Genomic DNA, 26,017 nt, shown 5'->3' on the forward strand with positions numbered 1-26,017 from the left:
GTGGCCTCACAGTCACAGGCCCTGGTTGTTGTGGGTGATTTTAACTTCCCTGATGTTTGCTGGAAGGACCATTCAGCCAGCCAGCCACAGTCCAGGAGGTTCCTCCAGTGCATTGATGATAACTTCCTCATGCAGATGGTGGAGGAGCCGACTAGGAGAGGTGCACTGCTGGATCTCATCCTCACTAACAAAGAGGGTCTGGTCGAAGCAGTAAAGGTTGAGGGCTGCCTGGGTTGCAGTGACCACGAGATGGTGGAGTTCAGCATCTCATGTGGCAGGAACAGAATAGCAAGTAGAATTGCAACCCTGGACTTTGGCAGGGCTAATTTTGGCCTTTTCAAGCAATTGCTGGGGGAAATCCCATGGGCAAGACTGCTTGAAGGAAAAGGGGTCCAAGAGAGCTGGATCACATTCAGAGATTGCTTCTTCCATGCTCAGGATCAGAGCATCCCCACACATAGGAAGTCGAGGAAGGGAGCCAGAAGGCCTGCGTGGTTGAATAGGGATCTGTTGGGTATGCTCAAGCAGAAGAGGCGAGTTTACAGGTCATGGAAGCAGGGACTGGCCACTTGGGAGGAATATAAGGCTGCTGTTAGAGGATGTAGGAAGGCAGCTAGGGTAGCCAAGGCCTCCTTAGAATTACAGCTGGCGAGAGGGGTCAAGGACAGCAAGAAGAACTTTTTCAAATACATAGCAGATAAAACTAATACCAGAGGCAATGTAGGCACACTGATGAATGAGGTGGGTGCCCTGGTGGCAGAAGACACAGAGAAGGCAGAATTGCTGAATGCCGCCTTTGTCTCTGTCTACTCTGCTGGAGACTGTCCTGGGGAACCCTGTACCCCTGAGACCCCGGATGAAGCCAGGTTAATGGAGGAGTTTGCTTTAGTCGATGAGGACTGGGTTAGGGAACAATTAAATAGTCTGCACATCCCTAAATCCATGGGTCCAGATGGGATGCATCCGCGGGTGCTGAGGGAGCTGGCTGAAGTCATTGCTAGACCACTCTCCATCATTTTTGTCAAGTCTTGGGAAACGGGACAGGTGCCCGAGGATTGGAGGAAAGCAAATGTCACTCCGTCTTCAAAAAGGGCAAGAAGGAGGACCCGGGTAATTATAGACCGGTCAGTCTCACCTCTGTCCCTGGGAAAGTAATCGAACAGCTTATCCTTGGTGTCATCTCAAGGCATATCAGGGATAAGAGGGTCATTAGGGGCAGTCAGCATGGCTTTACCAAGGGTAAGTCATGCTTGACCAACCTCATAGCCTTTTATGAGAATGTAACAAGGTGGATGGATGATGGCAGAGCGGTGGATGTGGTCTACCTTGACTTCAGTAAAGCCTTTGACACAGTCCCTCACAGCATCCTCACAGCTAAATTGAGGAGGTGTGGTCTAGACAATAGTGAGGTGAGTTGGAAACTGGCTTAAAGAGAGAAGCCAGAGAGTGGTGGGCAATGATGCGGATTCCAGTTGGAGGCCAGTATCTAGTGGAGTGCCTCAGGGGTCAGTACTGGGGCCAATATTATTCAATATATTCATTAACGATTTAGACGAGGGAATTGAGTGTACTATCAGCAAGTTTGCTGATGACACTAAGCTGGGAGGAGTGGCTGACACGCCAGAAGGCTGTGCTGCCATCCAGCGGGACCTGGACAGGCTGGAGAGTTGGGCGGGGGATAACCTGATGGAGTTTAACAAGGGAAAGTGTAGAGTCCTGCATCTGGGCAGGAACAACCCCAGGTTCCAGTATAGGTTGGGGCATGACCTATTAGAGAGCAGTGTAGGGGAAAGGGACCTGGGGGTCCTGGTGGACAACAGGATGACCATGAGCCAGCACTGTGCCCTTGTGGCCAGGAAGGCTAATGGCATCCTGGGGTGTATTACAAGGGGGGTGGTCAGTAGATCGAGAGAGGTCCTCCTTCCCCTCTATTCCGCCCTGGTGAGACCCCATCTGGAATATTGCGTCCAGTTCTGGGCCCCTCAGTTCAAGAAGGACAGGGAACTGCTGGAGAGGGTCCAGAGTAGGGCAACAAAGATGATTAAGGGAGTGGAGCACCTCCCTTATGAAGAAAGGCTGAGGGAGCTGGGGCTCTTTAGTTTGGAGAAGAGGAGACTGAGGGGTGACCTTATTAATGTTTATAAATATATAAAGGGTGAGTGCCACGAGGATGGAGTCAGGCTCTTCTCAGTGGCAAACAATGATAGGACAAGGGACAATGGGATCAAGCTGGAACACAGGAGGTTCCACTTCAATTTGAGAAAGAACTTCTTCTCAGTGAGGGTGACAGAGCACTGGAACAGGCTGCCCAGGGAGGTTGTGGAGTCTCCTTCCCTGGAGACATTCAAAGCCCGCCTGGACACATTTCTGTGCGACCTCACCTAGGCGTTCCTGCTCCAGCAGGGGGATTGGACTAGATGATCTTTTGAGGTCCCTTCCAATCCCAAACATACTGTGATACTGTGATACTGTGAAAGCATCTTATAAATCTCTGAAACATAAACTTTTGGATCGGCCCCGAAAGATAAGTACTTATCTTACTTTCAAAAAAACTCACATTTCTTATTACAACCACAGATATTCTTATCATCCATCTAAATGTCCAGTACTTTATGAATCCCAGTAATCTCTTGATGTTTACATCATCTGAAAACCATATCTAGAAGCCGGTTTGCTCTCTCTCTGTTGAGCAGATATTGAACACAATCAGTCCAGTTGTTAGAATTAATACCTAAAAGGAGTTCCTTCACACAGTTTTTCTTACTGTATTTCTAAGTAGTAGTTTCTAGTGAAAATTATAATCCTCACTTTGATCTCAAATTGAGACATTCTCTGATTCCTTGAATCATCAGTGTTTATTTCTCCCCACAACTTTTATTCTTTCTTAGCAAGCACAAAGACTTCAAGGATACTATTACTTGTCCTATTTGTAGCACTGCTTTGAATACCTTGAGGCACATCTTTACTTTACCAGCTGAAACTGGCTTTGGAACTGCCAGAAGTTGACCCATTTCTATTTTAGTCCCACCTTTTTCTTGCAGAGGCTGTTATTCGAGGTTTTGCAGTTATTGTTCCTATTGTTATCAGCACTATTATATACTGTAGAGAAACCTTAATTGAATCACTCACAATTTGAGAATGCATCACTATATGTGAGAAACAGACACCCTTTTTCTTCTCCACATTCAACACACAGTTCCAAATATCGCAAAATCATGGAATGGTTGAAGTTGGAAGGCACCTCCATAGACTGGCAAGTCCAAATCCCCTGCTTAAAGCTCAGTCAGCTAGTGTACCTCACCTTGGCCATTGTCCAACCAGGTTTTGAATATCTCTAACAGATACTCCACAGCTTCTCTAGGTGACCTGTCCCAATTTTTGACCAATCCCATAGCAAAAACTTTTTTTAAATGTTAAAATGGAATTTTCTGTATTTCAATTTGTGTACTTTGTCTTCTGTCATTTCACTGGATATCACTCAGATAAGTCTTTCCTCATCTCTGCTTATCTTTTCCGCTCTACTCTGCACTTGTGCAGCCTCATCTGGAACACTGTGTGCGGTTCTGGGTATCACAGGATATAAAAGTGTCCAGAAGAGGGCTACGAAGTTGGTGAAGGGTTTGGAGAGGAAGATGTATGAGAAGCATCTAAAGTCACTTGATTTGTTCAGCCTGGAGAGGAGAAGACTAAGGGGAGACCTCATCATGGTCTACAGCTTCCTCACAAGGGGAGGAGGAGGGACAGGTGCCGAACTCTTCTCTTTGGTGACCAGTGATGAAACGTGAAGCAATGGCAAGAAGCTGTACCAGGGGAGGTTTAGGTTGGACATTAGGAAAAGGTTCTTCACCCAGAGGATGGTGGAGCACTGGAACAGGCTCCGCAGGGAGGCAGTCATGGTCCCAATCCTGATAGCATTCAAGAAGAGACTGGACAGCACTCTCAGACAGATGGTGCGAACTGTGGAGTTGTCATATGCAGGAATAGGAGTTGGACTCTATGATCCTTGTGGATCCCTTCCAACTCAGAACATTCTATGATTCTATGATTCTATAATCTTTACTAATTTCTTTACTCTGATAGGGATTGGATAATTAAAGACACTAATATGCTCATTCTGAGCCTTCTTTGAGGGGATCGGGTGCACCCTCAGTAAGTTTGTAGATGACACCAAGTTGGGTGGGAATGTTGTGTACTGGTGCATGCAGTTATTCCTCTCGAGGTGCCCAACTCTGCATTTCCTATAGCTGAATTGTCTAATGTTCCCTTTCATCCATTTTCCAGCCTGTCAAGATCCCTCTGGATGGCAGCATGACCCCCTGGTGTATCTGCCATTACTCCAGGTTTGTGTCATTTGCAAACTAGGTGAGAGTGCACTCTGTCCCATCAACCAGGTAATTAATGAAGAGATTAAGCAGTATTGCATCCAGTATCAGCCGCTGAGAGTATTGCACTACTGAATGGCCTCCAACGGCACTTTGGGCTGCTGATCACAACCCTTTGAGCCTGCCGTTTAAGACAATTTTCAGTCCCCTTCACCATTCATTTATCTAGTCCATACTTCAATGTGTCTTGTTCTTACATGAGTTTCTTTCAGTCTTCCTTAATTCTTAAAAGCTAGGGAGGTTGTCTGGGAATCCGAGTCACTTCCTATCATTCTGTACTGTCATTACGAAGAATTCTAATTGACAGATCCTACACTATTCCTTAAAATAGCTCAGCCTTGACTTTTTCCACTCTCAAAGAAACAACCATTCACTGTGACTGTATTTCTTTCTTCTAAATCAGTCTTTCATTTATTATAAAACTTTGTGCACTTGCTCAGTATTTTCCTATTTCTATTACTCCTATCAAAGACTTGGTCAAAAGCCTTAAATACAGCTAAGCAAATTGTATCTCCTTCTTTCAAATACTCTTTTATAAACTTTTTCAAATAATTCAAACAAGCTAATGAAATCTGAATAATTCTGTATGAAACAATATTTTAAAATCCTATTATCACTGATTTGTAGTCCTTCCCCTTGTCCCGAACATAGTATGTAGAGTCCTCAATAGAAAATCTAGTATACTGTAGCATAAAGTCAAGAGAGGAAAACACTTCAAGAAACTAACTATAACCATGACATTATTTCATCAGAGCACCTCTTATCGTTGAAGCAGTTCAATCTTTCTGGGCCTTGCAGATTCTGCTGTGTTTCTGGCTAAGAAAATGGTGTCAGAAGCTACAGATGCTTTCTTCCATGCCACTCTCACAGCTAAATAATATTTTGGTCATAGCTTTCCACCTATTTTTCAGCTTTAGTCTCAGTTCTGCAATTCCTTGTGCATGGACTTGAAAGATAATGATACAAAAGCCTGCGATAGCACTTAATGTAAGAGTTTTGGTCTTGTATCTGTATACATAACAGATACTCCTCCTTTCATCTAGATTTAATTACTGAATTCACAATGGATTTGGAAGAATACAACAGGGTTGTGATTTTCAAATTACTGTAGGTAAGGAAATGGCCAAAGAAGCGGACACAAGAAAAGGCTGCCCATAGTTTAGGTTGCCTGTCAGTCAGCCTGCTATCCATCTTTTCTTAACTGCTTCCTCTTCCTTTCTTTCATAAACAAATTGTTTTTCAGACTGACATTGTAGATTTACTTACCTTCCCAACCATTTCATTTTCATTAGTCTTTCTGTTCTCTTTTAGTTATAAACATAATCCTTCTTCACTCTCCCTACCATTCTCTCAGCATGGTATGTGTACTACCACTCATTTGCCTATGTGAAATAAATAATGTGTAGAAAGCTACATTTAAGTTTAATGGTACTGAGATTTATTTCTGCAAAATAATCACATTTGAATGGCTTTCCAAAAAGACTAGTGACTACTTCTTTTTAGTATGGCTCAATATTGCTTTCAAATCTCAGTTCAAATTAAGACTATCCACCTGCTTATGATTAGGTTTAAATTACATTTTATTTCATGCTGCATTGAAATAACACATAATGTATGAAGACACCATCAAACACACTGAACTATCAGTCATTACCTTTTTTAAAGGGCTAACCACAAACTCCAGATTTTACTATTTACAACAAAAAATTACTAAAAAAAAAAAAAAAAAAGTTGTCCTTATGAAATATTTGTATACTGTAAATTCTGTAGTGTGTGCTAGTGATGCAGTGGCAGAACAGATTCCTTTTTAATCCGGACATGAAACAAATGAAAACAGAGGAGGCTGAGGTGGCTCAATAATGTCAGTGACACTTGTTACAGGTAAAACCTGTATGACATCATCTGGCAATGATGGAATACACACACACACAAACAAATATATGTATCAGTAGTTCACATGTTGATCAAAATCACTGCCACTGAAAGAGAGTATCACAAAGAGTACTTAGCAGGACTGGATGTATTGAGCTAAGTTAGGAATTTTTGTTTGGTTTGTTGAGTTTTTCACCTTTAAAACTTTGACTGTGCCAAAATAAAGATCCTATATTTTAAAAGTTAACTGCAATGTTCTTTAAACTGTACTTGCCTCGTGTAAAAATATAGATCTGGGACTACTGAGTCAGACGTTTCTAGGCTGTTGCAGGACTTACCTGAGGCAATGGAAATTCACCAGACTTCAAGGCCTTTCAAATGCATAGGCAAGTACTTTTTTTACCTTTACTTGGCAATTTGCCTGTTAAAAGGCCAGAGGTATACCCTGATAATCAGCAACTACTAGGTACCTGTCAGATATAAATTAATATTGGCATATTTAAAATCCAATTCACTAAAATCGGTAAGAACAGACACAAGATGGAAGGATGAATTTCTCAGTATTATGTAGTGTTATCTTCTAATATATATGAAATATGAAACACAAATGTGACAAGCTTTTGATTTCAGGACACTGAATGCTTGGAACTGTTCCCAGGTAAAGTGGCAGCCTCCTATCACATATAGAAAAACATGTTAAATTTACAGAGGTGGAATCACATAGGCACATGAGGTTTTGTCTATTTGATCTCTGGAATTCGGGAATTTACAAACACAGAGAAAATTCTCCTTTATCATCAATGGCTGAAAAACCCCCATGGTAATAAAAAGAACATAACATCTCAATATAGTGTTTCTTAAAACCTGAAAATTGTTATTTTCCTTTTTTTTTTTTTATTTTTAATACTGTATGCCAAATGTATTATCTACCTATCTCAGAAGCAGCCACTGTGATGTTGTACCAAGGGGTCTCCTCTCTGTCAAAGATCTTGGCAGTCTTAATGGTCCCAGTACTAGCATCAATGGTGAAATAACTATCTTCTTCTGTGTTATGATCAATGAAATATCTGTGAAGAAATAAAGCGATAAAAATATACTCATTGTAGTATGTATCATCCAAAGTAATAGAAAGTTACATAAAAATATTACTTGCAAGCTTTTAAAATAATGTTTTTAAATATTTTAAAATCAAATATTTAATAAGTAAATTAATATTTTAAATATTTTTAAAACACCCTAAGAAAAAAATATGTATTATGGAGATACCCAAAGTAACACCATATTTCATTTCTTTCATAATGTTACTTTCCTTTTGATACATAAGAAGGTTTCCACTGTGAGTCACAAACATACAAATTGCTAGCAGGTGGTATTTTACGCAACAGTATATTATCCTGTCAAAGGTAAGAAACACATATTTTGACTAAAAAATAATTAAATGTAAAGGTAGAAAATAAAACAGAAAAATATGAAGACATTATTCTGCTTATTTGCTTGTCACTGCAAACAAGCATGCTCAGTCCTGGTACCTGTTTTGAAGCATGTCTCTTTGACATGAAGTTGATAACATGATGACATGAGCTGTTTTGAACATAACCATTACAGACACTAGGAGCACAAAGGGCTGATTCCCAGAGCTGCAACTGACACTAGCCTAGAAGCAGGACTAAGCAGCCCTGTTTAACTCCCTTGACTTCTGGACACTTTGCCTAGCAGAGAAAGTGAAGTGGATAACGGATGCAGAGAGAGGGAACAAAAAATAGGAGATTTGGCAAGCCATTTTTTCTCAAAGATGGAATAATTTAAAATGGCTTTTAACAAATGAGACAATTATAGACACTCATCAAACCTTCTTCACTAACTTCAGACTTGATTAAAAAAAAAAAAAAAAGGAAAAATAGTCTTGTATGTACAATAATTGTTTTTACCCATAATCAGTCAGCCCTGCTTTCATTCTGTGACGTTTTTCATGTATGGAGGCTATGCATAAGTCAAAATCAACTATTTGTCCCACCCAATTGCTCTTATTTCTACATCACCAAAAAGGTAATTGTCAGCTAATAAAAAGAGTGATGAACAGAAAGGCTGCCAAGCTCAAAAAAAAATTCAAATTACTTCAGATGTGTTTCTCTCTCAATGTACTTATTTAGACTGTTTGTAGAAAAGAAAAACAAACAACCAAACAAACATTTCATTGAATGATATATTAAAGTAAATATGACATATGAAAAAGCAAAGGAAATAAAGCACTGGAGGAGACAGCAATTTGAGTGTGTCCTATCCTTAACTGGTCAAGGGATAGGACACAATATTTTCTTTTCATGCTTACAGTATTTCCAGTAAATAAAAAATGGTACGTCAGGCACTGGAAATCAAAGCAATCAAAACTAGACTAGAAAATCTTTTCTTACCTGCTCTCAAATTTTTCTTTGATATCGTGAAGAGTGAAACATCTCCCACATGACTGAGGGAGCTGTTAGAGAGACAGCAGACATCAGTTCCCACTGATTTAATGTTTCTCTGGAATAAGGATTTAACTTGCTGTCTCCCATCTGAGCTACAGTCAGAACCTATGTGCCCTTCATTAACTACCAATATTTGAGAATCATCATTCTAAAATACTCCAGAAGTGCTCAATAAAGACACTTGGGATGTTCAACATGGCAACTGAAGTTGCTTCAAGCAGATGGTAGGCTCGAACTGTTTCCATGCTGAAAGCAGATCGGCAAGATCTTGATTATGTAGGGGATGGGGCAAGCATTTTTAAGAATTTAAATAAGGAATTTTTTTTTTTTTTTTTCCAGAGGAGATTATTTGATCAGTCTGTCTTGAATTCAGTGAAAAAATCAAAACAAATTTTCTTGCCAGAAAAAGAACCAAAAAAAAAAAAAAAAAAAAAGCTGAATTTCTAATTGCTGAATCACAGTGGGCATTGCAGACTCACTTCCAAAACCTGGTGCGCTTCTCAGTGCTCCATAAACCCAGGAGGTGAACTAAAAGGAAACTCTTGACCGACATTTATCAGCCAGTGATCATGAAATTTTGAATATTACAGTTACCCAAGAAAACTTATGTTCCTTTTGAGGAATATTGGAATCCTCTGAGGACCCATTACAAAACAAAGCAAAACAAAAAAACAAAAACAAGTAAACAAAAAATCCACACAATTATTCTATTGGCATTGTTTCATGTGGCAATATTGCTCCAGGCTACCCACACCTCTTTATTTGGGAATTAGGATTTGCTGTTCAATTTCAGAACTAATTTTTCCAGTGTCCCTGGAGGCCTCAGTTGCCAAGTGTTTGTTTGACATGAAAGTGTTTTGAAAGATTGTGCCGATATCTGTGGAGAAGTTGTATCTCCTCTGTGCATAGCTAGCCTTACCTTTTACTAATTATAAAAACTTTGGAGGCAGGGTGGTAGTAACCTCTAAAAGTCCATACAGCTACCATGCTTGCAAGTGTTGCGTTGAAACTTGAACCTGGTACAGAAGATGTGCTTCACTGGAGAAATCCTCCCATGTCTTATACCTGACGCACCCAGTGTAGGAAACCTGACCTATGATAAATTGTTGGGATATCTTGACTATACTACTATTGAGACAGGAATAAAGAATGTTTGGTTGTGTTGAGCAAGATGGACAGTGCACATATATTTGTGTACAAATATCTTTTACGTGATGAACTGGAATGCTGACAGAAGAAGTACAGCAAGCATAATTGTCTCTCAAATAATTTTCTTGGAGACCTTAGCGGGACCCTTCACTGGCAGAGATTACAACCAAGCAGGAAATGATAAAATGTAATTCCTTATCTCCTACTACAGACTTGTTTTTCTTGGCTCTAGGGGTTTCCTGAAAATGACAAGAATTATTTGCCAAAAAAGTCCCAATATGCTTCACTGACCTTTTCTTATGGAATATGTATTGCAAACGCAAATCATGAGTCTTGTCCCTGCAAACATTTATTACTGTGGACATTGTTTACTTATTATCAACATCAGGCACAGTGACTACTCTGTGAGTCAGTATTGTGCTGACCACATAACCATAAAATAATGCAATGTAGTATTTGTAGACAGTAGCTTAAAAACAGACGGAATTTCAAATTTGGCTTAAATGAGAAAAACAACAAACAAACATGTAATGCAATAAGAATACTCAGCAGCTTGTGTGTGTGTGACTTGTAAAAAAATTATTACCTCTCCCTCTGTGAGTGAAGTAGAGAACCAACACTGACAAATATCTGTCCCAAACATGAAGCTTGTGTAGAAAAACTGAAGTTCGATTCTGTTATGAATTGTGACTACCTAATGTTTGATACTGATAAGAAATGATGGGGTTTTTTTCTGTTAATGTAAAAATATTTTCCTAAATCAGTTATTTAAATGTATTCTATAGAAGGTCAAAGCTCTGAGTTTCTAGAACTCAGTATTAGTAAAATAATTTCAGTTGTGTTTTCTGTGTCATTAATGGCAACAAAGTGATCTGGAGGTAACTTACTAACAGTTTTATTTGGATACTAGAATAATGTAAAATGTTTCTAATTTAGCCACAGTAGTATTTCCCCTTCACATGCAACTTTTTGCATCTGGTTACGGACATTTTGAAACATTCACTGATGGACAGAGTTTTTCTTGATCATGAATGTGAGAGGACTCTATAACAAATTCAATTGTATTTACAAAGTGCTTAACATTTTAGGTCTTTGTACTGGCCTCTGATTAATTTGCATATTGAGAATAGAGACCGGGTATATCCATAAATATACCATACTCCAGAGTCAACAATGTTTTACTTAGGCTTCTGAATTTATTTCACCTGGTAAATACTTACTTTAAGTGAGATAACAGTGGAAACAAAGACAGTCATAGCATTCCTCTCTTGCTCTTCCCTCCACCTCTACTGAGCTGTTCTTGAATGTTTTTTTAGACTGCAAAAAGCTGTAGTGCAAGTTTTGAATTTCAAAGTTACTTTAAAAGTGATTAATAAAATCATCATATAATCCTAGAATACCAGGTTGGAAGGGACCACAAGGGTCACCTTTTGAAATTTTTCTTGCCCAAAACCATGGTCTAGACAACATGGCCCAGCACCCTATCCAGTTGAATCTCAGAAGTGTCCAATGCTGGGGAATCCACCACTTCCCTGGGGAGATTATTCCAATGATTGTATTTACTAAAAATATCCCACTTACATCCAATCAGAACCTCCCCAGGAGTAACTTGTACCCATTAGCTCTCACCTTTTCCACATGACTCCTGTCAGCGAGTTCTCCACCCACTGCAGAGATCACTTGTCTACACCTCAATGCAAAAATTATCCTTAATTCAGTTGATTGTTTGTTCTTAGAATACATTTACTGAAAAATGAATTTATAATATTTGTTGCAGATATTTGTTTACAGACATTTACCCATTACAATCTTGTGTGAATTAGCATACTTTTAACCATTTAATCAGCATATCTGAGTGGCATGGCACATGTTAAAAATGAGACTTAATAACAAGACACGCCTAGATAAACATCTCTCTAGAAACTGTTTATGTCCAAACCAGCAACAGAAACCAGTCTCAAAGAAACTACATTTAAAAAAGATCATGAATATAGAAAACTTATTAGTCACACTATCTGAAGACATTCTGAGGGAAATTCAATACCGAAACTCAGTCCTACTAGTACTGGGAAATAGAATATGTGCCATTTTTTTATTAAGTGTAGTCACTCAACAGAAGGGCATTCCCAGCTTCCATCTGTGTCCTTATTCCTGCTTCTGACGAAAGCAAGGCCCTGGCTCCTGCAACTTCATTCCTTACTTGCTGTGTTTCACTGGAAGTAGATATTCACACCATTTTTACTGAAAACTAAAAACATTTGTGTGAATTAGGAAATAAAGAGAGATGAATATGCAAGATAGGCCTTAGGCAGAAGGGCACTCTAGATGTATAAATCAGTTTGCATTATTAAATTAGTCAGTCTATAATAATAAAGTGAATACTTAAAATTGGAGGGTTTAAAAGATGCTACGGAGTTTAGGATCTTTAATGATTTCAAAACCTTTTACAGGTGCTTCTGAAACTAAAACCCATAAGCCTTTTCAGAATCTCTCTCCCTAAATTATTCAGTCTTAAGATAATATTAACATCAGTCTGTTACTATTCCAGCTTGTCTCTCTCCAGTTACTGTGTTTAAAGACCTGAGTTTGCTTTTTGAAAGAATTCTGGGTTTTTAACTTATCTTTTTTTTTTTTTTTTTCCTTGGACTTTAGTCAAGTCTTCAGCTTATCCTTTCATTATGCTGTTTTTATTTATTACCCTGTTTACTGACACCAAACAAGAACTCTGTTACAAGTTTCCACCCTGGCTACAAACTTGTTATTCTTTATTAAACTTCCAAAGCCACATTTCAACCAGATCTGGATTCACAGGTCACAGTACTTCTTTGGGCTTTTGAACTGAGACATATGTAAATAATGCAAATAATAAGAAAGTTCTTTAATGATCAGTGAAACTGGTTACAAAAAAGAACTTAGAAAAGGTCATGGAAGGAGGACAGAATCACTGCTAAACTGACTACTCACATCATTTAACCACTATCTTTTAGAAATCATGTGTCATTATATGGGAATACATCTAAGTCAAAAAAAAAAAAAAAAAAAAAAGCAGCTCTTCTCAGAAAGAGGTACTCAGTCTCAAAGTATGGAAATGTTTATGTTTGGACTTTTTTTTTCTTTAAAAGTACCTTAGGGAAAAATGTGTGAGGAACAACTGTACAGTGTGAGAGGAGGTATACTACAAAGAACAGTGAAAGAGCTGATCAGGTGCAACTGTCCATGTTTGACCAGTTGGAAAGCAACAATAACGTCAGTGCATGCCTTTCATCTCTTTGCCTCTTGACAGCGGCACTCCCCGTGAGCCTGGGAACCAGCAACATCCCCTTGAAGCCATATGAGGTGGTGAAGAGACAACTGCCTTGGACTACACTGCCTTGCTTTCCAGGGCCAGTCTATTTCCCAGTAATTCAGACAAATGTTTCCAGGAGAGAAAAGCAACCATGAAGTCTGAGTCAGAAGTTGGCTGCCAAATCAGCAGGTAACGAATTTTCTCCCTGCAGTGCATCTAGTAGATTGAGGAGACATTAAAGCTCCTCAGCAGAAGACTACCACTGAGAACTACAGCCTTCAACTGTGCTTTCCAGTTGTGAAAATGAAATATGTTTGAAGAGAGCTTGGAGGCTTGGAGAAGGCAATCTGTTTACAATTCCTTTTTTTTTTTTTTTTTTTCCATAGAGGTATAGCATGACTTTGAGGAAAATACTGTTCCTTTCAGAGAGCTTGCAGGAACTCAGTTTGATATGCTGTTCCCACTGAGTTAGCTCTGAAGCTGGCTACCAGCTGACATCCATCAGCTGATCAGAGATATTTTCTTATCTCCCATAGGGGACTCCCAGGTCACCTCTCACACTGAAATCTCAGCTCAGCAGGAATGGCAGCCTTTCCTCTCCTTGTCCTGGAGATGTGAGGTGGCAGATCCTGGGAAGCATGAGGGAGTTGCAATCAATGAACCACTGCCTCCTAGCAAGGCCTCCAAGAGACAACCACTACTGTTTTCCATTTCATGCAGAAGCTGGTGTCCTGCTTCTGCTCTCATTCCCATCCCCTGTGCATTGCTGGCACACTGCTCATCTTAGACACTGTAAAATGGGAATATGTTCATTTGAAGAAAATGAGTCTTTTCTGTACACCCATCTTTTCTAGCTGACAGTTTCTGTCTGCATGTGTTACCCACTGATCATCTTTTCTAGCTAATTCTGCCAGTAAATGTAGGCTAAGAACAACCCACACCCTTAGAGGCATAATTCAGAAGTCAAAGCAAGATAAAGTTTTGTCATCTTTTCCAGACTTTATGAATCTCTTCAGAGGATTCCAACTGTCCAAACGCATTTCAAACAGATGTGTTGATGGCAGAACTGTTATATCGAAGTTGCTTTTTTATTCAGGGAGATTAGCATTCATATTCCAACGCTTCTAAGAAATAAAGTGCAGTCAGTGTTATGTGAGAATGACTTTTTGTTCCTAAAAGCTTTACTAGTTAAATAATGGTATTCTACTTACATATTATCTTTTTTCTTTTTTTTTTTTTTTCCTCCTCATACAGATATTAAACTAAATAAAACCAAGATAGATAGATCTATCTCTATTTAATAGAGTTGAATGGTCCTATCAGAACACTACACTATGGAGATGTTAAGATATGAAGGCTGACTCCTAAAAGAATAAAAGAATTTTAAATACTGGAGGCATTCTGAAGTCAGTAGAAATTATAGAAAGGTAAAGATGATGTCCTGGCATGAAAAATCAGGCTCTCAGAGTCACCATATGAAGATGTTCTGTTAATTTTTTCTCTCACAGTTTTAAGTGAGGGATGGAGATAGTTCTAGTTGCTGTAAGATTTTGACCACCATCTCAAGCTGGATGCTTCCTACTCAGAACAGCTGTCAGAACAGCTTACAAGTTCTTGCACAGAGAGACAGATATTTTTGTTAGTGGGAGGTCTGGGACACATAGCTTGAGAAGAATCAAAAATAATTTGAGGCCACAGGGAAAAAAAATCAGCAACAGGTCTCCCACCTCAACACTATGAAAAAAACATTTTAAAATAGTTCCTTGCTGTGAAGACAGAAGGAGAATCAGAGCATAAATTGGAGAAAAATCCCCCTCTCTCTCCATCTGTTCAAAATAGGGTGTTCTTTTTCTGTTTTGATTTACTGACAATCTTGGAGAAGAATAATACTGGAGAAATACAGAGAGCCAACAAATGAAGGAGGTGAGATGGAAGAGGACACAACTCCTTTCTGCTAAGTAACTGTGATCATTTCACACACCCTGGGAAGATACTAGTGTGTCTCTGTAGGTGTTGATCACAGTGTTGTAGCAATGTCATGCTTTGAGAATCTGAGCACAGCAAGGGACAGATGTTTGCCTCTGCTTCCACAAGTGCAGAGTTGGAAGGATCTGAGGGAGGATGTTCCCCCATTCAGACATGTGAGGGAGGGTCGGTCAGTCAGCACAACAGCATTGATCTCAAGAGGTTGCCCTAAGTACAGCCAACAAAGCATCCTGTGCACAACATAGCAGAAAGCAAACTGATCTTATTCCACCTAGATGACATTCCAAGTGCATGTAAAACAAATGAATACAAGTAGATGAAGAGGCTTTTATGTTTTCCAGCAGGGTAGGAGTCTTATCCCCTCTCCCTGCTGACAGTAGGGCAGAGCAGTGTAGAAATAGGTTTTGATGTCAGAGGGCAAGAACTGAAAAACAATTTTTTAAAATACAATTTTCATTTTCAGCCTTCCATCCAATCCCCTCACACAGCTCTCTCTCCTGCACGTTCCTTCACTTAATATGTTGATGCTGCATAACCAAAATTTGAATGATTGAGTTTGAAGCAAATGTTCAGTTTTTGTTCTACTTCTACTAAATACAAACTTTACATCAGAAAAATAGTCTACAACCAGAATCCTCCACAACACCTCATGCATTAAAGATTCTCAGAAATAATACTAGAAATAAGTGAAACTCCATGGATATTTTCTTTCATCTACATATGAGCATTTCTGTTAAAATATCATTTACTGAAAATTTACTTTCTAAAGCCCAATGCCAGAAAGTATTGAACTTAAGTATGTATTTTACTAACAATGCAGTAAAAGTTAAAATAAGTTTCTCTATGTGTTGCAGGAATTGAAGAACAATTTCCTACACCATATTAATTGTTCTAATCCCATGAACTTGTAATTTGTAATTTTTCAGTATACTGTCTTAAAGAAAGGAAAAGAAGGGTGTTAATTTAAATCAAACTAGGGTAAGACAACTTTGAATTCATTATAGCTTCTATAGACCAGGTATGGTGCTGGAAAAGCACATTTTTCTGCCCATTAGTATTTATATGTGTCATAACCATTATGAGACATCATCCTTTATAAGACCATTAGAAAAGTGAGAAGCCAGAATCAGGGCTGAGGATGCACTTGTATTCTTCTCTAACTTGGCACAAAATAAGCAGTATGATAGTCATAGGGGGAAAAAAAAAAAAAAAAACAAAAACAAAAAAAACACAACTGCTTCTGACTTTCCTTGGTTATTTTTTTACTAGTTTTTATATTTTTGTTGTTGGTTGACTGGTTTTGCCTTTCCTGGAAGTAAAACAATTGTTTTCTATAAAAGACAACCATGTGCCCTTTTATGCTTCATAATTATTTTTTCTGCATTTTAATGCTTTTTTAGCAGTAGTGTCAAGAGTACAGTGAAGAAAGAAGTTCATTTTCTTGTGACATCAGGAAGGCACTAAAGCTACTTCGGTTTCCAATAGCTAATCAATTTCAGCCCTAGAGAATAAAATTCATTACAATGAGGTAGTTTACAGACTGGTTAGAGAAAAAAAAAAAAAATCCAATGTATTAATATAATAAAACAATCACCCTTCCCAGGATCCAACAAAGTATAAGGTTATTTTTGACCAAGCCATGATAGATATCATTCTGGAAAAGGAAGGTGCTTATATTTCCTATTGTTTGACACTACCATCTCACATAGAGTGTTTATCAGTACCTGTACCCCATTCACCAGGAGTCTTCTGCTAAGTAGTTGTGAAGAGACCATTTCTGCCCAGAAATGCTAACAACTGAAGTCAAACACGATAAGTGGGAGTAACAAATAACGATAGGACCTCTCATTAATGTGTAAAACTGTGATTTGCCTCCTGTACCACTGCATGACAAAGTTTGCACAGTAGCAGCAAAAGCAGTGAGTTATCTTTGCAGTATTTCTATCATAACAGATTTCTCAGAAATTACTCTTACCAGGGCACAGTGTTAATAAAGACTTTCAGTTCCTCATAGGACAGCATCAAACTGCGATCAAGTTAATATGATGGAACTTGTCCATGTCATGCAAATATTTTCACTATTTGACCAGAGTTTCAGAAAGTGTAATGGTCTTGAAACTACGCTTGTGCTCTTTTCTGAGTCACTAATTTTGCAGAAGCTTGAGAAACAGCAACAACATTATTTTTCTGAAAACCACTCCACTGAAAACAGCCCAGATGCAGTCAGAAAGATAGATGGACTCACCACCTAAGAACCACCTAGAGGAAGGTGGCAGGGTTTCAACAGGCACTACCACAGCCCTGAGGCAGTACTAGCAGCCTGGGGCTGCTTCTTTTAGTTGGCAAGTTGCACATATGCAACTTGCCAACTAAAAGCTGTTTTCACCCCTGATCCCCATGGAAGTCTTCAGTGTATGGGTTCAGGAGGAAAAAAAGATAATTTCTAAGTAAGCATGGAGAGATTTAAAATGAATAATATACTAAAATAAAATTATAATTAGAGCGTTTAATAGTCATGCTTTCTTTCATATTGTATGGGAAACTTTCAAGACCTGCTTGCACACCAGATAATATATAAGACATGATTTAACCCAGATCTTTTCAAGCAATAAGATTTTGGTACAGAAGCAGACTACTTGACACAGTGCAATGAAAAGGGTTTAGCTTCCCATGAATGTTCCAATAAGGCAGTAATCACTGTGAATTAATTACAAGTTGGAGTGTTTTCCGCTGATTTAGAACAAATCTTTTAAAGTAAATAACTTTATCTTTAAAATTCATACATGATAGTGGTTTAATATCTTTATTTTTCATGTTGCATACGATGGTCTGCTTTTCATATTTAAATAGAATAATAATATTTTATTTTAAAACAAAACATTTTGAAAAGTTTCCATTAAATGCATTATATCTACTTGAAGAAAAAGAAAAAAAAATCAACTTAAAAAGAAAAATCCTTTAAAACAGCTCAAATTGCCAACCAGATAATGTCTGAATAAAAGAAACCTCTAATAGCTACATTTGTTACTACAGAGGTTCTTTTCCTGGGGTTGAAAAAGTAAAACAGTAGTACAATTACTGACGCCAAGTCAGTGCCCTCTGAAGTCTGCTCAGCTCTGGAACAAGCTGAAATCACTGTGATGAAATCGCAGTGAGGATATAAGGAGAAAAAAAGTGTTCAGCTCCCTCTCTACTGATAACAATAGAGATCATTATTTCTTTGGGGGTTTTAGCTCAAATAATTTATTTTTTAAAAAGATTTCCCTTCAGCATTGTTAGTTACTGTAACTATTCCTCTGAGCATTATTCTGATTAAAAGAATCATTGCTGCCGCAAAAATAAAGTGTTGCTTAATTGGGTAGTGAACAAATCTCAGCACTGTATCTCTTTTAGCAGCTGGACAGCAAAGAATTGATACAGTTGCAACTGTGTCTGTCTAATGCTTTATCAATCTGACACACAACAACGAGCATGCTCATAAAATGGAAAGCACTCACAAGTGGATTAGGAAAAATTGTGAAGCAAATCACCGCTCTATATCTTGTTCTGTAGACTCACAGCATTTGGAGACATATCTGAGCCATTTGGTTGAGGAATCATTACCCCATTGCTCCATGCAAATCAGCTGTGCAAGTCTTATTTGTAACTATCTTCCCTGGAAACTGTGTGGTCTGTCCTTTCTAAGAACGTTACATTGAAACTTCCTGGGTTTTATTTTCATAATCACTATTTTTATTTTGAATGAACCAGGAACTGTGCAGAAATGAAGGCGAGATGTGATCTCATCGCCCTCAGACTTTCTTGCAAAGCAGTACAGAAGGACCTAAGTGCACTGTGAGCACACTTCTGAGAAAAACAACCTCCTCTGAGATGCTTCTTTGCCCACCATTGTGATGGGCACATGGGCAGGACGTTGCCTCCACTGGAGCAACAGCTGAGCCCAGCTGACCTGGCCTGCTTCTGAGGTTGCGCACCACTTCCAACCCATTGTTTCCTGAGCTGTGGCCAAATCTTGAAACAAGAAAAAGCCCTTCTGCACAGTGTCAGTCTTTGTGTGTAAAGTGAGGTGAGGGAATCACAGAATCACAGAGTGGTTGCATTTAGAAGTGACCTCTGGGGATCACCTCATCCAACGCCACTGTTAAAGCAGGTACACATAGAGCAGGTTGCACAGGAACATGTCCAAGTGTTTTTTCAGTATGTCCAGAGCAGGAGACTCCACAGCCTCTCTGGGCAGCTTGTTACAGTGCTCTGACACCCTCAAAGTAAAGAAGTTTCTTCTCACATTCAGATTAAACTTCCTATGTTTCATTTTGTTCCTGTTTTCTCTTATCGGGTCATTGGGCACCACTGGCATCATATTTTTGACACTCAGCTGTAAGATATTATAAGCATTGATAAGATTCCTAGAGAAGGGGGTTAAAATTGCCCATTCTCAGAGCAGCCTTTCTCCTCCCACAGTAGGAGGTTCAAGAAGACCCTGAGGGCACATCAACCCAGCCTGGTACTTCTTCAGAGTCCCACATACCAACATGTTAGTCCAGGCCTTAGAGGATCAGTATCTTCGCAAAAAGTCCACAGGCTCACAAATTATGTTCATTGTCACTTCCACTGAGATGGATAAAGCCTGGCTAGACAGTGGACCTGGTCACAATATAATGATATGTCAAAGATATCTGAACTGCTACTGCCCTTGCAGAAGCCCTCTAATGTTTCTGAGGACTGGTTCCTTTCAGAGTTTCATGATTTGGTGCATTTTACTAGTACGTTACTTTTTTCTCCATTGGAAGAGAGAGACATAAAAGCAACAGTGCAAAAATAAAGGCCAATGTGTGTGTGGGAGCTTTTTTTTTTTTTTTGGGGGGGGAGCGGTAGAAATAAGGTAGACAAGGTAAGGACAAGTTTTCTCCTCAATTATTTGAGTAATATGGAAATTTAATATTCTGGTCTCAATAAGTGGTTACAAATTCCTGTTTGGGAAAAAAAAAAAAAAAAAAAAAAAAGAGTAATACAAAAAGCAAAATATTTGGAAATATTTTTCCTTCCAATCCCCCTATCTCCAAATGGCCTTTCCAGCCTTTGTACACACTGTTGCTGCTTCCCTTTCCCTATGGTTGTCTTAATCCTTTCTAGACAAAACTCTTAGAGGCCATGGACAGTTGAAGTATGGAGGAACCAGTTGAATCTGTATTTGCTCTTTGTATCCCAAAACTACTCTGACAGCTAATCTGTCTGAATCTGTTAGTTATTGTTTCAGAATTATCGTAGTAAAGCTAAAGGCACTTGGTAGTTATTTTCAGTGAAATTTTCGAAGTTATACTATAATTTAGACACAAATACTATAGTAGCAATTGTTCAAAGACAATAACTTGCCACTAAGAAATTGTACTTATCGATTATCTGACACGAAACATTTTTAATCTTAGACTATTAGCACAAGATAACCATAAAAACCTGATGCTTTCATTGTTCTGCAAAAATTGTTTCATCTTACTGAGACAATTACGCATACTCAGCAGATTTCAACTCAGTCAAGAGACTGAAAATGCCTAATTACTTCAAGAAAAACTGTTTTGCAAGTATGTACTCATATGATTTCCACAAAGGCTATAACATTACGTCATAAAAAGGAATAGCATCAAATATGTATTTGTGAAGATTTTTTTCTCCTTTAAAATCAACATTTTAAATCAACTACCACCTTTGAGACAAACATTCATATGTTGTTACACAAATTTCTCACACTGTACATCAGTAACTCATTCCACAAATTAAGCCGGTAAAAATGTCATTGGACCCTATTAAAGCTGAAAACATGTGAATGAAAACTTTAAAGCAGTAATTAATTCAAACTCTACTACCAGATTGTTAAAGGTTAAATCCAAATGCTCTTAAATTTAGAAGAAGTTGAAATAATATCCATATGCGTATTTTTGGCTTTTTTTTTTTTTTTTTCAAGTTTGCTGTGGGGTTATTTCTAGCTTCTGGCCAGAGCAGCAACACAGCAACTTTCCTTTATTTTTTTTTTTTTCCTTTTTAATGAGAGCATTTGATTTAAGAATGAATTTAATTTAAAAAAACTGTCTTTCCTTCCTAGTATGTTACATATTCATTTAGTTTTCAAATGATATATCTGATGTTGCAAGTGCTTGCTTCTCAAGACTTCTTTGCCCTAAAACTGGCAATTGGAGGTGACACAACATATGCCTAGCAACATCGGTGGAGTACATTGTTACACTCATTCTATTCTTTTGATACCCCACTGAAACTGAAGCATATTCCAAAATAATGGCTTCCTCCTCAAATGCAATTTTTCAAAAATTATACTGCATGTTAGCAGGGAAATGTGTACCTAAACCTGTTCCTGTCTTTCACAAGCACCTGGGACAAGTACAGTGTGGCAGGTGTACAGATGGCCAGCACAACAGCAGCATGACAGGAGAAAAACAACATCATGGTCCTGAACAGATTTATAACTAGTGGCAGGATACTGAATGCCAGCAGGACAGTGAGGTGCACCATTTTATATGATGTGGTAACCATATGCTGGCCTTGTTATGTGTTCTGTTTGGAGAGGTGCTGTTACAGGAACTAATGCACACAGACCTTTACTCAGATGAATGGCTAGATGGCAATTTCACTGCAAAACAACAAAAGGCTGGAGATTACATTTTTTTAAATCTAATCCATACAGACTGATTATGACACCATTCTGATAAATGCTTCCCCTCATGTAACAAAATAAAAGACATAGCTTCATACATCTCAGATCTCTTTAACCCTTTAGCAAGTGGAATTCAATCTAGTGTGATTTGGACTTACTATACCTCACTAAACTGTTGGCAGCATCAGGATCTTGTGCCGTTACTGTACCAACAGCAGACCCGATCTCAGCATTTTCATAAACTTCCATGACATAGGACGGCATAGTGAAGAGTGGAGGTTCATCCACGTCGCCAACAATGATCTTCAACATTGTTACATCTTTGAATGGTCCCAAGTGAGAAAATCGAAAATCAAGGTGAGTATTTGCTCCTTCTATATTAAGTGTATATGATTTCTTTTTTTCATAGTTGAGTGGCTGTTGGCAGAAAAAAAAAAAAATTATCAATACCATTCTGCGCTTCAGTTTAGTCTGCTAGCAAGCTAACTACATCTTTCGCATTTAACTAAAACCACATTTTTTTATGTTACTGGAAAGGGACAATATTCTGTGAGATTCTGTGGGCTACTGCCATGCCTTGTAAGTAGAAGGATATATATGAAGCAGAATGGATTCAGGTTTTCTCTATGACAGAATTGTGGGCAAGGTAGCAGTTTTGGAAAAACTCTGAGCAAATTTGCAAATAAACATGAGATTCTTCTTCAGTAATAAAGTCTCTGAATTTTATCAGCTTTTGATTTTTATTGGTAGAGACTGATGTATCCTAATATAAATTAACTTCATATTTTTAGTTAACATGTTTAATAGAAAGTGATAGCAACACTAAAATTCTTTTCAGCATCTCTTAAATCCTCAACTGAAAAAAAAAAAAAAAGGTAACTCCTTGCAAGAAAACAGTTATCATAAGAGACAAGAACTTTATTGTGTATGGATAGCCTAAACTTGTGCTTGTGTACTTTTCTAATTCCTATATTCTTGACCATTTCCTTTGCAATTCTTCAACACCAAAGAGACAACTCTTGAGCCTGTCTCACCATCAATTGCTGTGCTGCACATGCATTATGCAGTCATAAATGGGAAGAAAGTCTGCAACAGGGAATATACCTTCTACAGGGCCTAATGTTCCAATAAAGCCCAATGGAAGGCACATCCACAGCTGTACGATCCACCAGAAGCACCACTGACACTTCAATATTGCCCTGTTATTTAAATCAGTAGATTCCTATTAGGAATCTGACCTCTCTACTGGGAAGGAAGGTAGCTGTCTGACTCGTATATCACACAGCAGGGATTATTTCTTTCTTAGAAGTACCATTTCTAGCTTCTATTTACATGTCAAAAATTCATCTCCGTAGTTCAGCTGGTTTTGAAGGTTTTGTGAACTAATTTTACTGACTTGATATATTGATGTTTGTTTTAACTCTACAACAGCATGCTATTACAGTGTCTTACGCGAGATATAAGGTAAACATGACACACTCAATGCTAAACTCTTCTAGCATCAGATAGTCATGTAGTAAAGGGGACTACAGTGATATTTAATTTCAAAGTATGAAAGTAATGAAGTTCCATTAGCGGATACAGAATTAAGTAATCTTTTTACTGGAAGCCTTGTTTACAGGGCCACGACTATTTCGAGTTGGTTTCTTCAGCCTTACTAGAGTACTGACTACATTTCTTAAACAGCCCATCAAGAATTTCATGGGAGAAGTTACTTTTCTATATATTGTCTGTCAGTTCTAGTTACTGAAATGACTTTAAAAAATACCAGTTCAGTTTAGATGACTTAAACATCTCAAGAAACTGATCTCAGAACTCATAATCAAAGGCAAAAAATGTATTATTTGTTGTGCTGCAAAACCCTTGTTTACTCCAGTTTATGGTCTGAGTCACTGCCTTTTCCTTTATTTTACCGAGAAAAATATATGTACAAATGAAGAATTGTCAATCTCGTCTGAACTCTTCTGCAATCTTAACATGTGCCCACTTTCCAGGTAGAGTCTGAGCCACTTCTTCAGTTCAGAATTGTACTATACTGACTGTATGGACTGGCTGCAATGATGATAACAAGGCCAATGGGAGAGAAAGCTAACAGAGCTGTTCAAATACAAAAGTACTGAGGAGAATCTCTGCTGTATTTTTTTTTTCTTTTTAACTTTTATCAATATCTCTCTGCACTTCCATAAAGCTAGGCAAGTTTCTGGGAAACAAGTAAACCAAAGAGGACATAAAGCATGCACTTATCTGTTTCACAAATCTATGCCAGAGCAAGTATGCAGTCCTAGAACAGATTTAAGAGGTTTAGATTGCAATTTTTAAAATACGTTTGTGTGTTGAGCAAAAGCAGTCTTTCTTGATAACAAACACCTCAATACTTACTGGGTTACAAAGTTTTGGTTTCATCCAATTTATAAAGATAAATAGGTTAATATTACTACACCGAGAAAAGCAGATAGTTTGTATGTATACATATATATATATGTACTACCATTAAGTTTCTAACAGTGTGAGGACGCAACATAACAGTAAAAGAAGTTGCATACCTGTGGTTTTTGTTTTTTGTTTTTTTTTTTTTTCTCACAATAGAAATTATTATGATACTGTGGCATGGCGGAATTCCGCTATGACCTGTATTGTTCTATGTGGACCTGACAGCCTGTCTGAACAGAAATCAGTACAAGTTCAACCAAGGCTAACCTGGTGTTTCCTACCACCCCGAAGAGTGGAAAAATAGAACTTAAGGCAAGAAATATGAGGAACTCAATGTGTGGTTTGTCAATGCTAGTATGTATTTTGTAGGTAAAATCTACAGTAAATTTGATGGATGATGGATGAGAAAAATAGTTGGTTAGGATTTATATATGTTATCTATCCCCTTTTTTCCTCTATGTATTGAAGGGCAATTAATTCATTCTCTTAACACTACCAGTATGAGAGGGATTTTTTTGGTGTTTTGTTTGTTTGTTTGTGGTTTTTTTGTTTGGTTGGTTTTTTCTGTTCTGCTTTCTCTGTCTCTCTTCCTAAATGTATAAAGACAAGTTTTAAAGGTATGGAAATTTAACATAGCCTGATAAATCTATTACTATAAAAAAGAGTTAAGTATACTACTCAAATCAAATCAGTTCATAAAGAAATACAAGTTTAGTAAATTCTAACTCAGATGTTGTTCATTCATTTATGTTGTATTTCTGTTATGAGTAGGGAAATATTAAATAGTAATTTGCATTGTTCTGCAGCACATATATTTGTAGAATAAAAAAGTTTACAACAGGATTGCAAATTGTAACTATCATGCCCTTTTGGAAAAGTAAGTTTATACTGACAGTGATTGGATTAGGTTGTACAGGAAGATACATTTCTTCCAGAAATCGTATGAGGAATAGAACAAAGTCTAAAATCTTGTTTTCTTTCTTTCGTGTAGTTATTAACAACTCAGACAATACAAACATTTTTTTTTTTGTCCAGAAATACAAAAATAATCCATTCAGATAACCAGAAAAAGGTGACATTTCAACCATCATGAAAACAGTTTTTGACTTTCACATTCCTTCTTCTTCTTCCCATAAGGTCTACGAATTAAAGAATTAGACACTGGGGCACAAGAGAAGAAGACTTGACTTTGCTGCACTGTAATTCACAGAGTTGAAAAAACAACACTATTTTTAACATTAAGCTATCTAAGACAGAAAAGACATACACTGTAGTAAGGATTAGTATTACCAGGCATCACAATTAGTAACATTTTTTACAAAATCATTATTTTTCTTGTTCTCTCCTGAGAAGTAAGGAAATTTACAAGCAAAGCATTTTCTGTGATATTTTATGTCTTTGAACAACTCACAAGTCACTTGCATCACTTTTCCTTTAAGTTTTGATAAAATATTTTAAAAAATGAAATCTGGTTGCAATTTCAATCTACAGAAATTATTTTACAAGGTTTCTGCTTAGATACTGTAAATGTGTTAAAATTGACTTTTATTTTACATTCAAAGAACAAATTGGGCCTCCATTTACAGCCTGTCTAATGCTGTGCAAAAAAATTTGCTCATAGACTCATCTATTATTTCAGGTAATCTTAGCTTTAATCTTATCTTGCCAGTAGGAGGGTTTTTTCTAATCTATATTTAATATAATTTATTAATCATACCATTCATGTTAAAAGACCTAAGGTATTCTAATTCAGCAAGAGTTTGAATGTAAAAATGATAACTGA

General features: G+C 37.8%; 1 protein-coding gene across 5 annotated transcripts in view; it reads right to left on the reverse strand.

Annotated features, from left to right (window-relative positions):
• The window catches only part of CDH18 (cadherin 18), a 560,106-nt gene that overhangs the window by 37,351 nt on the left and 496,738 nt on the right, over positions 1-26,017 (reverse strand). For all 5 annotated transcript variants that reach the window (XM_071804488.1, XM_071804489.1, XM_065830393.2 and 2 more), the window contains 2 exons: positions 21,968-22,221; positions 7,185-7,321 (listed from right to left, as the gene is read on the reverse strand). In XM_071804488.1, the coding sequence (XP_071660589.1) occupies positions 7,185-7,321; positions 21,968-22,221 (391 nt within the window). The remainder of the gene's footprint in view (positions 1-7,184; positions 7,322-21,967; positions 22,222-26,017) is intronic.

The sequence above is a fragment of the Patagioenas fasciata genome, chromosome 2 (genome assembly GCF_037038585.1).
Source record: "Patagioenas fasciata isolate bPatFas1 chromosome 2, bPatFas1.hap1, whole genome shotgun sequence".
NCBI classification, from domain to species: Eukaryota; Metazoa; Chordata; class Aves; order Columbiformes; family Columbidae; genus Patagioenas; species Patagioenas fasciata.